Below are 13,410 nucleotides of genomic sequence, written 5' to 3'. Positions count from 1 at the left end.
TTCTTTAGTCAGTAACATGTTGTTCTTTAGTCAGTAACATGTTGTTCTTTAGTCAGTAACTAACATGTTGTTCTTTAGTCAGTAACATGTTGTTCTTTAGTCAGTAACATGTTGTTCTTTAGTCAGTAACATGTTGTTCTTTAGTCAGTAACATGTTGTTCTTTAGTCAGTAACATGTTGTTCTTTAGTCAGTAACTAACATGTTGTTCTTTAGTCAGTAACTAACATGTTGTTCTTTAGTCAGTAACTAACATGTTGTTCTTTAGTCAGTAACTAACATGTTGTTCTTTAGTCAGTAACATGTTGTTCTTTAGTCAGTAACATGTTGTTCTTTAGTCAGTAACATGTTGTTCTTTAGTCAGTAACATGTTGTTCTTTAGTCAGTAACATGTTGTTCTTTAGTCAGTAACATGTTGTTCTTTAGTCAGTAACATGTTGTTCTTTAGTCAGTAACATGTTGTTCTTTAGTCAGTAACATGTTGTTCTTTAGTCAGTAACTAACATGTTGTTCTTTAGTCAGTAACTAACATGTTGTTCTTTAGTCAGTAACATGTTGTTCTTTAGTCAGTAACATGTTGTTCTTTAGTCAGTAACATGTTGTTCTTTAGTCAGTAACATGTTGTTCTTTAGTCAGTAACATGTTGTTCTTTAGTCAGTAACATGTTGTTCTTTAGTCAGTAACTAACATGTTGTTCTTTAGTCAGTAACATGTTGTTCTTTAGTCAGTAACATGTTGTTCTTTAGTCAGTAACATGTTGTTCTTTAGTCAGTAACATGTTGTTCTTTAGTCAGTAACATGTTGTTCTTTAGTCAGTAACATGTTGTTCTTTAGTCAGTAACTAACATGTTGTTCTTTAGTCAGTAACATGTTGTTCTTTAGTCAGTAACTGACATGTTGTTCTTTAGTCAGTAACTAACATGTTGTTCTTTAGTCAGTAACATGTTGTTCTTTAGTCAGTAACATGTTGTTCTTTAGTCAGTAACTAACATGTTGTTCTTTAGTCAGTAACATGTTGTTCTTTAGTCAGTAACTAACATGTTGTTCTTTAGTCAGTAACTAACATGTTGTTCTTTAGTCAGTAACTAACATGTTGTTCTTTAGTCAGTAACATGTTGTTCTTTAGTCAGTAACATGTTGTTCTTTAGTCAGTAACATGTTGTTCTTTAGTCAGTAACATGTTGTTCTTTAGTCAGTAACATGTTGTTCTTTAGTCAGTAACTAACATGTTGTTCTTTAGTCAGTAACTAACATGTTGTTCTTTAGTCAGTAACATGTTGTTCTTTAGTCAGTAACATGTTGTTCTTTAGTCAGTAACATGTTGTTCTTTAGTCAGTAACTAACATGTTGTTCTTTAGTCAGTAACATGTTGTTCTTTAGTCAGTAACATGTTGTTCTTTAGTCAGTAACATGTTGTTCTTTAGTCAGTAACATGTTGTTCTTTAGTCAGTAACTAACATGTTGTTCTTTAGTCAGTAACATGTTGTTCTTTAGTCAGTAACATGTTGTTCTTTAGTCAGTAACTAACATGTTGTTCTTTAGTCAGTAACATGTTGTTCTTTAGTCAGTAACATGTTGTTCTTTAGTCAGTAACTAACATGTTGTTCTTTAGTCAGTAACTAACATGTTGTTCTTTAGTCAGTAACTAACATGTTGTTCTTTAGTCAGTAACATGTTGTTCTTTAGTCAGTAACATGTTGTTCTTTAGTCAGTAACATGTTGTTCTTTAGTCAGTAACATGTTGTTCTTTAGTCAGTAACATGTTGTTCTTTAGTCAGTAACATGTTGTTCTTTAGTCAGTAACATGTTGTTCTTTAGTCAGTAACATGTTGTTCTTTAGTCAGTAACATGTTGTTCTTTAGTCAGTAACATGTTGTTCTTTAGTCAGTAACATGTTGTTCTTTAGTCAGTAACATGTTGTTCTTTAGTCAGTAACTAACATGTTGTTCTTTAGTCAGTAACATGTTGTTCTTTAGTCAGTAACTAACATGTTGTTCTTTAGTCAGTAACATGTTGTTCTTTAGTCAGTAACATGTTGTTCTTTAGTCAGTAACTAACATGTTGTTCTTTAGTCAGTAACATGTTGTTCTTTAGTCAGTAACATGTTGTTCTTTAGTCAGTAACATGTTGTTCTTTAGTCAGTAACTAACATGTTGTTCTTTAGTCAGTAACATGTTGTTCTTTAGTCAGTAACATGTTGTTCTTTAGTCAGTAACATGTTGTTCTTTAGTCAGTAACATGTTGTTCTTTAGTCAGTAACATGTTGTTCTTTAGTCAGTAACATGTTGTTCTTTAGTCAGTAACATGTTGTTCTTTAGTCAGTAACTAACATGCTGTTCTTTAGTCAGTAACATGTTGTTCTTTAGTCAGTAACTAACATGCTGTTCTTTAGTCAGTAACATGTTGTTCTTTAGTCAGTAACATGTTGTTCTTTAGTCAGTAACTAACATGTTGTTCTTTAGTCAGTAACATGTTGTTCTTTAGTCAGTAACTAACATGCTGTTCTTTAGTCAGTAACATGTTGTTCTTTAGTCAGTAACATGTTGTTCTTTAGTCAGTAACTAACATGTTGTTCTTTAGTCAGTAACATGTTGTTCTTTAGTCAGTAACTAACATGTTGTTCTTTAGTCAGTAACATGTTGTTCTTTAGTCAGTAACATGTTGTTCTTTAGTCAGTAACATGTTGTTCTTTAGTCAGTAACTAACATGTTGTTCTTTAGTCAGTAACTAACATGTTGTTCTTTAGTCAGTAACATGTTGTTCTTTAGTCAGTAACATGTTGTTCTTTAGTCAGTAACATGTTGTTCTTTAGTCAGTAACTAACATGTTGTTCTATAGTCAGTAACATGTTGTTCTTTAGTCAGTAACATGTTGTTCTTTAGTCAGTAACATGTTGTTCTTTAGTCAGTAACATGTTGTTCTTTAGTCAGTAACTAACATGTTGTTCTTTAGTCAGTAACATGTTGTTCCATAGTCAGTAACATGTTGTTCTTTAGTCAGTAACTAACATGTTGTTCTTTAGTCAGTAACATGTTGTTCTTTAGTCAGTAACATGTTGTTCTTTAGTCAGTAACTAACATGTTGTTCTTTAGTCAGTAACTAACATGTTGTTCTTTAGTCAGTAACTAACATGTTGTTCTTTAGTCAGTAACATGTTGTTCTTTAGTCAGTAACATGTTGTTCTTTAGTCAGTAACATGTTGTTCTTTAGTCAGTAACATGTTGTTCTTTAGTCAGTAACATGTTGTTCTATAGTCAGTAACATGTTGTTCTTTAGTCAGTAACATGTTGTTCTTTAGTCAGTAACATGTTGTTCTTTAGTCAGTAACATGTTGTTCTTTAGTCAGTAACATGTTGTTCTTTAGTCAGTAACATGTTGTTCTTTAGTCAGTAACATGTTGTTCTTTAGTCAGTAACTAACATGTTGTTCTTTAGTCAGTAACATGTTGTTCTTTAGTCAGTAACTAACATGTTGTTCTTTAGTCAGTAACATGTTGTTCTTTAGTCAGTAACATGTTGTTCTTTAGTCAGTAACTAACATGTTGTTCTTTAGTCAGTAACATGTTGTTCTTTAGTCAGTAACATGTTGTTCTTTAGTCAGTAACATGTTGTTCTTTAGTCAGTAACTAACATGTTGTTCTTTAGTCAGTAACATGTTGTTCTTTAGTCAGTAACATGTTGTTCTTTAGTCAGTAACATGTTGTTCTTTAGTCAGTAACATGTTGTTCTTTAGTCAGTAACATGTTGTTCTTTAGTCAGTAACATGTTGTTCTTTAGTCAGTAACATGTTGTTCTTTAGTCAGTAACTAACATGCTGTTCTTTAGTCAGTAACATGTTGTTCTTTAGTCAGTAACTAACATGCTGTTCTTTAGTCAGTAACATGTTGTTCTTTAGTCAGTAACATGTTGTTCTTTAGTCAGTAACTAACATGTTGTTCTTTAGTCAGTAACATGTTGTTCTTTAGTCAGTAACTAACATGCTGTTCTTTAGTCAGTAACATGTTGTTCTTTAGTCAGTAACATGTTGTTCTTTAGTCAGTAACTAACATGTTGTTCTTTAGTCAGTAACATGTTGTTCTTTAGTCAGTAACTAACATGTTGTTCTTTAGTCAGTAACATGTTGTTCTTTAGTCAGTAACATGTTGTTCTTTAGTCAGTAACTAACATGTTGTTCTTTAGTCAGTAACATGTTGTTCTTTAGTCAGTAACTAACATGTTGTTCTTTAGTCAGTAACTAACATGTTGTTCTTTAGTCAGTAACATGTTGTTCTTTAGTCAGTAACATGTTGTTCTTTAGTCAGTAACATGTTGTTCTTTAGTCAGTAACATGTTGTTCTTTAGTCAGTAACTAACATGTTGTTCTTTAGTCAGTAACATGTTGTTCTTTAGTCAGTAACATGTTGTTCTTTAGTCAGTAACATGTTGTTCTTTAGTCAGTAACTAACATGTTGTTCTTTAGTCAGTAACATGTTGTTCTTTAGTCAGTAACATGTTGTTCTTTAGTCAGTAACATGTTGTTCTTTAGTCAGTAACATGTTGTTCTTTAGTCAGTAACATGTTGTTCTTTAGTCAGTAACATGTTGTTCTTTAGTCAGTAACATGTTGTTCTTTAGTCAGTAACATGTTGTTCTTTAGTCAGTAACATGTTGTTCTTTAGTCAGTAACATGTTGTTCTTTAGTCAGTAACATGTTGTTCTTTAGTCAGTAACTAACATGTTGTTCTTTAGTCAGTAACATGTTGTTCTTTAGTCAGTAACATGTTGTTCTTTAGTCAGTAACTAACATGTTGTTCTTTAGTCAGTAACTAACATGTTGTTCTTTAGTCAGTAACATGTTGTTCTTTAGTCAGTAACATGTTGTTCTTTAGTCAGTAACTAACATGTTGTTCTTTAGTCAGTAACATGTTGTTCTTTAGTCAGTAACATGTTGTTCTTTAGTCAGTAACATGCTGTTCTTTAGTCAGTAACATGTTGTTCTTTAGTCAGTAACTAACATGTTGTTCTTTAGTCAGTAACATGTTGTTCTTTAGTCAGTAACATGTTGTTCTTTAGTCAGTAACATGTTGTTCTTTAGTCAGTAACATGTTGTTCTTTAGTCAGTAACTAACATGTTGTTCTTTAGTCAGTAACATGTTGTTCTTTAGTCAGTAACATGTTGTTCTTTAGTCAGTAACATGTTGTTCTTTAGTCAGTAACTAACATGTTGTTCTTTAGTCAGTAACATGTTGTTCTTTAGTCAGTAACATGTTGTTCTTTAGTCAGTAACTAACATGTTGTTCTTTAGTCAGTAACTAACATGTTGTTCTTTAGTCAGTAACTAACATGTTGTTCTTTAGTCAGTAACTAACATGCTGTTCTTTAGTCAGTAACATGTTGTTCTTTAGTCAGTAACATGTTGTTCTTTAGTCAGTAACATGTTGTTCTTTAGTCAGTAACATGTTGTTCTTTAGTCAGTAACATGTTGTTCTTTAGTCAGTAACTAACATGTTGTTCTTTAGTCAGTAACTAACATGTTGTTCTTTAGTCAGTAACATGTTGTTCTTTAGTCAGTAACATGTTGTTCTTTAGTCAGTAACATGTTGTTCTTTAGTCAGTAACTAACATGTTGTTCTTTAGTCAGTAACATGTTGTTCTTTAGTCAGTAACATGTTGTTCTTTAGTCAGTAACATGTTGTTCTTTAGTCAGTAACTAACATGTTGTTCTTTAGTCAGTAACATGCTGTTCTTTAGTCAGTAACATGTTGTTCTTTAGTCAGTAACATGTTGTTCTTTAGTCAGTAACATGTTGTTCTTTAGTCAGTAACATGTTGTTCTTTAGTCAGTAACATGTTGTTCTTTAGTCAGTAACATGTTGTTCTTTAGTCAGTAACATGTTGTTCTTTAGTCAGTAACATGTTGTTCTTTAGTCAGTAACATGTTGTTCTTTAGTCAGTAACATGTTGTTCTTTAGTCAGTAACTAACATGTTGTTCTTTAGTCAGTAACATGTTGTTCTTTAGTAACTAACATGTTGTTCTTTAGTCAGTAACATGTTGTTCTCTAGTCAGTAACTAACATGTTGTTCTTTAGTCAGTAACTAACATGTTGTTCTTTAGTCAGTAACATGTTGTTCTTTAGTCAGTAACATGTTGTTCTTTAGTCAGTAACTAACATGTTGTTCTTTAGTCAGTAACATGTTGTTCTTTAGTCAGTAACTAACATGTTGTTCTTTAGTCAGTAACTAACATGTTGTTCTTTAGTCAGTAACATGTTGTTCTTTAGTCAGTAACATGTTGTTCTTTAGTCAGTAACATGTTGTTCTTTAGTCAGTAACTAACATGTTGTTCTTTAGTCAGTAACATGTTGTTCTTTAGTCAGTAACATGTTGTTCTTTAGTCAGTAACATGTTGTTCTTTAGTCAGTAACATGTTGTTCTTTAGTCAGTAACATGTTGTTCTTTAGTCAGTAACATGTTGTTCTTTAGTCAGTAACTAACATGTTGTTCTTTAGTCAGTAACTAACATGTTGTTCTTTAGTCAGTAACTAACATGTTGTTCTTTAGTCAGTAACATGTTGTTCTTTAGTCAGTAACATGTTGTTCTTTAGTCAGTAACATGTTGTTCTTTAGTCAGTAACATGTTGTTCTTTAGTCAGTAACATGTTGTTCTTTAGTCAGTAACATGTTGTTCTTTAGTCAGTAACTAACATGTTGTTCTTTAGTCAGTAACATGTTGTTCTTTAGTCAGTAACTAACATGTTGTTCTTTAGTCAGTAACATGTTGTTCTTTAGTCAGTAACATGTTGTTCTTTAGTCAGTAACATGTTGTTCTTTAGTCAGTAACATGTTGTTCTTTAGTCAGTAACATGTTGTTCTTTAGTCAGTAACATGTTGTTCTATAGTCAGTAACATGTTGTTCTTTAGTCAGTAACATGTTGTTCTTTAGTCAGTAACATGTTGTTCTTTAGTCAGTAACATGTTGTTCTTTAGTCAGTAACATGTTGTTCTTTAGTCAGTAACTAACATGTTGTTCTTTAGTCAGTAACATGTTGTTCTATAGTCAGTAACATGTTGTTCTTTAGTCAGTAACATGTTGTTCTATAGTCAGTAACATGTTGTTCTTTAGTCAGTAACATGTTGTTCTTTAGTCAGTAACATGTTGTTCTTTAGTCAGTAACATGTTGTTCTTTAGTCAGTAACATGTTGTTCTTTAGTCAGTAACATGTTGTTCTTTAGTCAGTAACTAACATGTTGTTCTTTAGTCAGTAACATGTTGTTCTTTAGTCAGTAACTAACATGTTGTTCTTTAGTCAGTAACTAACATGTTGTTCTTTAGTCAGTAACATGTTGTTCTTTAGTCAGTAACATGTTGTTCTTTAGTCAGTAACATGTTGTTCTTTAGTCAGTAACATGTTGTTCTTTAGTCAGTAACATGTTGTTCTTTAGTCAGTAACATGTTGTTCTTTAGTCAGTAACATGTTGTTCTTTAGTCAGTAACATGTTGTTCTTTAGTCAGTAACATGTTGTTCTTTAGTCAGTAACATGTTGTTCTTTAGTCAGTAACATGTTGTTCTTTAGTCAGTAACATGTTGTTCTTTAGTCAGTAACATGTTGTTCTTTAGTCAGTAACATGTTGTTCTATAGTCAGTAACATGTTGTTCTTTAGTCAGTAACTAACATGTTGTTCTTTAGTCAGTAACTAACATGTTGTTCTTTAGTCAGTAACTAAGTAAATAACATTGAAGCTCTAATAACAGATACCCGTACTCGCAACGAGTCTCAGAATATGATAACTAGTATCAGGTCCTCCTTATAATCCTATTCTTTACAATGTAAAGTGGCAACTTCCGGCGCAGACCGAGATGGCCGCCTCGCTTCGCGTTCCTAGGAAACTATGCAGTATTTAGTTGTTTTATGTGTTATTCCTTACATTGGTACCCCAGGTAATCTTAGGTTTCATTACATACAGTCGGGAGGAACTACTGAATATAAGAGCAACGTCAGCTCACCATCGTTCCAACCAGGAATATGACTCTCCCGAAGCGGATCCTGTGTTTTGCCTTCCACCCAATACAATGGATCTGATCCCAGCCGGCAACCCTAAACAACGACGCCGTAAAAGGGGCAAACGAGGCGGTCTCCTGGTCAGGCTTTGGGGACGGGCACATCGCGCTCCACTCCCTAGCATACTACTCGCCAATGTCCAGTCTCTTGACAATAAGGTTGATGAAATCCGAGCAAGGGTAGCTTTCCAGAGAGACATCAGAGACTGTAGCGTTCTTTGCTTCACGGAAACATGGCTAACTCAAGAGACGCTAACGGAGTCGGTGCAGCCAGCTGGTTTCTTCACGCATCGCGCCGACAGAAACAAACATCTTTCTGGTAAGAAGAGGGGCGGGGGGGTATGCCTTATGATCAACGAGACGTGGTGTGATCATAACAACATACAGGAACTCAAGTCATTCTGTTCACCAGATTTAGAATTCCTCACAATCAAATGTCGACCGCATTATCTACCAAGGGAATTCTCTTCGATTATAATCACAGCCGTATATATTCCCCCCCAAGCAGACACATCGATGGCCCTGAACGAACTTTATCTGACTCTTTGTAAACTGGAAACCACACACCCTGAGGCTGCATTCATCGTAGCTGGGGATTTTAACAAGGCTAATCTGAAAACAAAACTCCCTAAATTCTATCAGCATATCGATTGTGCTACCAGGGCTGGTAAAACCTTGGATCATTGTTATACTAACTTCCGCGACGCATATAAGGCCCTCCCCTGCCCTCCTTTCGGAAAAGCTGACCACGACTCCATTTTGTTGCTTCCAGCCTACAAACAGAAACTAAAACAGCAAGCTCCCGCGCTCAGGTCTGTTCAATGCTGGTCCGACAAATCTGATTCCACGCTTCAAGACTGCTTCGATCACGTGGATCGTGGTTCCGCATTGCGTCCAACAACAACATTGACGAATATGCTGATTCGGTGAGCGAGTTCATTAGAAAGTGCATTGACGATGTCATACCCACAGCAACGATTAAAACATTCCCAAACCAGAAACCGTGGATTGACGGCAGCATTCGCGTGAAACTGAACGTGCGAACCACTGCTTTTAACCAGGGCAAGGTGACCGGAAACATGACCGAATACAAACAGTGTAGCTATTCCCTCCGCAAGGCAATCAAACAAGCTAACTCCCAGTATAGAGACAAAGTAGAGTCGCAATTCAACAGCTCAGACACAAGAGGTATGTGGCAGGGTCTACAGTCAATCACGGATTACAAAAAGAAAACCAGCCCCGTCGCGGACCAGGATATCTTGCTCCCAGACAGACTAAATCACTTTTTTGCTCGCTTTGAGGACAATACAGTGTCACTGACATGCCCCGCTACCAAAACCTGCAGGCTCTCCTTCACTGCAGCCAAGGTGAGTAAAACATTTAAACGTGTTAACCCTCGCAAGGCTGCAGGCCCAGACGGCATTCCCAGCCGTGTCCTCAGAGCATGCGCAGACCAGCTGGCTGGTGTGTTTAAGGACATATTCAATCAATCATTATCCCAGTCTGCTGTTCCCACATGCTTCAAGAGGGCCACCCTTGTTCCTGTTCCCAAGAAAGCTAAGGTAACTGAGCTAAACAACTACCGCCCCGTAGCACTCACTTCCGTCATCATGAAGTGCTTTGAGAGACTAGTCAAGGACCATATCACCTCCACCCTACCTGACACCCTAGACCCACTCCAATTTGCTTACCAACCCAATGGGTCCACAGACGACGCAATCGCAACCACACTGCACACTGCCCTAATCCATCTGGACAAGAGGAATACCTATGTGAGAATGCTGTTCATCGACTACAGCTCAGCATTCAACACCATAGTACCCTCCAAACTCGTCATCAAGCTCAAGACCCTGGGTCTCGACCCCGCCCTGTGCAACTGGGTCCTGGACTTCCTGACGGGCCGCCCCCAGGTGGTGAGGGTAGGTAACAACATCTCCACCCCGCTGATCCTCAACACTGGGGCCCCACAAGGGTGCATTCTGAGCCCTCTCCTGTACTCCCTGTTCACCCATGACTGCATGGCCATGCACGCCTCCAACTCAATCATCAAGTTTTCAGACGACACTACAGTGGTAGGCTTTATTACCAACAACGACGAGACAGCCTACAGGGAGGAGGTGAGGGCCCTCGGAGTGTGGTGTCAGGAAAATAACCTCTCACTCAACGTCAACAAAACAAAGGAGAGGATTGTGGACTTCAGGAAACAGCAGAGGGAGCACCCCCCTATCCACATCGACGGGACAGTAGTGGAGAAGGTGGAAAGTTTTAAGTTCCTCGGTGTACACATCACGGACAAACTGAATTTGTCCACCCACACAGACAGCGTTGTGAAGAAGGCACAGTAGCGCCTCTTCAACCTCAGGAGGCTGAAGAAATTCGGCTTGTCACCAAAAGCACTCACAAACTTCTACAGATGCAAAATCGAGAGCATCCTGTCGGGCTGTATCACCGCCTGGTACGGCAACTGCTCCGCCCACAACCGTAATGCTCTCCAGAGGGTAGTGAGGTCTGCACAACGCATCACCGGGGGACAACTACCTGCCCTCCAGGACACCTACAGCACCCGATGTCACAGGAAGGCCATAAAGATCATCAAGGACAACAACCACCCAAGCCACTGCCTGTTCACCCCGCTATCATCCAGAAGGCGAGGTCAGTACAGGTGCATCAAAGCAGGGACCGAGAGACTGAAAAACAGCTTCTATCTCAAGGCCATCAGACTGTTAAACAGCCATCACTAACATTGAGTGGCTGCTGCCAACATACTGACTCAACTCCAGCCACTTTAATAATGGAAATTGATGGAAATTATGTAAAAATGTATCACTAGCCACTTTAAACAATGCCACTTAATATAATGTTTACATACCCTACATTACCCATCTCATATGTATATGTATATACTGTACTCTATATCATCTACTGCATCTTGCCATCTTTATGTAAAAATGTATCACTAGCCACTTTAAACAATGCCACTTAATATAATGTTTACATACCCTACATTACTCATCTCATATGTATATGTATATACTGTACTATATATCATCTACTGCATCTTGCCTATGCCGTTCTGTACCATCACTCATTCATATATCTTTATGTACATATTCTTTATCCCTTTACACGTGTGTGTATAAGGTAGTAGTTGTGGAATTGTTAGGTTAGATTACTTGTTGGTTATTACTGCATTGTCGGAACTAGAAGCACAAGCATTTCGCTACACTCGCATTAACATCTGCTAACCATGTGTATGTGAAAAATACAATTTGATTTGATTTGAAAAGACATCCTAGGACTTTGCTGGACTTTGCGCATCCCTGGAGCCGTCTGGTGTGTACAGCTTCAGTACAGGGACCTACCCTGCTGCCGTCTGGTGTGTACACCTTCAGTACAGGGACCTACCCTGGAGCCGTCTGGTGTGTACAGCTTCAGTACAGGGACCTGTATGACGACCTACCCTGCTGCCGTCTGGTGTGTACAGCTTCAGTACAGGGACCTACCCTGCTGCCGTCTGGTGTGTACAGCTTCAGTACAGGGAACTGCATGATGACTGATAGGTGGTCCAGTAGAGCATCGTAGGTTGGAGCCGTTCTTCTCTGCAGAACTACAGTCCTCCTCACGCTGGGGTCTCTATTCTTAAATACTATCAGCCTTTTAGGGGTCCTGACCCTGCTGTCTGCCGGCCGGTTGATGGCCCCGGGGACTCCGCGACTCCCTCGCTGCGCCCTCCGACCCGCGCTGACGGGCCGGGTGGTGGTGTTCCAGGGTGGCTGGCGGCGGTTAGCCATGTCCAGGTTGAGGGGCTTCACCTTCCGCTGGTCCGAGCAGACATAGGAGCCCCCATCCTGCAGCTCTTCCAGACCCCGGACAGGGTGGGAGCCACGGGGGGTGGTGATGGTGCGGACCCCGAATGGCAGGGGGACCTCGGACACGGAAACATGGAGTTAGGGGAATGTGTTATATGTATTGACTACATGGGGGGGACTGTCTGTACACGACACAGGAAGGGGAGGGGTTACAAGACACAGGAAGGGGAGGGGTTACAAGACACAGGAAGGGGAGGGGTTACAAGACACAGGAAGGGGAGGGGTTACAAGACACGGGAAGGGGAGGGGTTACAAGACACAGGAAGGTGTCACGCCCTGGCCTTATTATTCTTTGTTTTCTTTATTATTTTAGTTAGGTCAGGGTGTGACATGGGGAATGTTTATGTTTTGTTGGTTTTGGGTGTTTATTTGGTAAAGGGGTTATGGGGTGTAGTAGATGGTTTTGTGTTGAGTGTATATGTCTAGAGTTGTCTATGTTGGTTAGTTATCTAGGAGAGTCTATGGTTACCTGAATGAGTTCCCAATTAGAGACAGCTGATTTCGGTTGTCTCTGATTGGGAGCCTTATTTAGGATAGCCATAGGCTCTCATTGATTGTGGGTAATTGTCTATGTAAGAACGTTAGTAGCCTGTATGTTTGTGCACAACGTTTGTAGCTTCACGGTCGTTTTGTTGTTTTGTTGTTTTGTTAAAGTGTTTTGTGTCGTGTTCATCTTCGTGTTGTTAAATAAAAGAAGATGGCTTATTTTCCAACTGCTGCATTTTGGTCTGTCAATCCGCCACACGATCGTGACAGAAGGGGAGGGGTTACAAGACACAGGAAGGGGAGGGGGTTGAAGTTCTAAATCATGTCAGACGCAATGTCTTATTGTTGTGGATTTTAACACAGAGCATTTCGTGTAAACAACAGATGATACATGATATCTAATATAAATCAAATCAATCAATCAATCCATAATCAATAATCGAATCACCTTCTTAGACAGGGCATCCAGGAGGGCATCGAAGGTCTTGAAGGTCCTAGCATTGATGACCATCCGGTGGCCTCCGAACTGGGGGTCTCCGCTCTTATAGAAGCAGACACGTCTGGAGGCCTGGGGGTCTGAGTGGGGCTGAGGGGGGCGGGAGGCTACACTGCCTGAGGGTACCACCTGCCCACCCTGACCGCCACCCTGGCACTGCTCAGGCTGGGGTTGACCATTATGGGGCTGCTGAAGGACCTGCGCCTCTGGCTCATGCAGAGGAGTGGAACTCATAATGGATCACGGCGGCTGATGAGAGAGACGGAGAGAGACATAGGGAGAGAGAGAGACAGGAGAAAGAGATATAGGGAGAGAGAGAGACAGGGAAAGAGATACATGGAGAGAGAGAGGGGAGAGAGATATATGGAGAGAGAAACAGAGAAAGAGATATATGGAGAGAGAGACAGAGGAGGGAGAGAGACAGGGAGAGACTTATAGGGAGAGCGAGACAGGGAAAGAGATATAGGGAGAAAGAGACAGGGAGAGAGACACATGGGAGAGAGAGACAGGGGAGAGAGGAAGGG

The 13,410-nt window shown here is 38.9% G+C and overlaps 1 protein-coding gene across 1 annotated transcript in view; it reads right to left on the bottom strand.

The window, feature by feature from the left end:
- Positions 1-13,120, bottom strand: part of LOC129824573 (uncharacterized) — a 169,678-nt gene extending 156,558 nt beyond the window's left edge. The window contains exons 1-2 of the mRNA XM_055884264.1: positions 12,839-13,120; positions 11,539-11,961 (exon numbers count right to left, since the gene is read on the bottom strand). Of these exons, the coding sequence (XP_055740239.1) occupies positions 11,539-11,961; positions 12,839-13,120 (705 nt within the window). The remainder of the gene's footprint in view (positions 1-11,538; positions 11,962-12,838) is intronic.
- Between the last annotated feature and the right edge of the window lie 290 nt (positions 13,121-13,410).

The sequence above is a fragment of the Salvelinus fontinalis genome, chromosome 26 (genome assembly GCF_029448725.1).
Source record: "Salvelinus fontinalis isolate EN_2023a chromosome 26, ASM2944872v1, whole genome shotgun sequence".
Lineage (NCBI taxonomy): Eukaryota > Metazoa > Chordata > Actinopteri > Salmoniformes > Salmonidae > Salvelinus > Salvelinus fontinalis.
The sequence above is the reverse complement of the archived record's forward strand: the minus strand, read 5'-3'. Positions and strand labels throughout refer to the sequence as shown.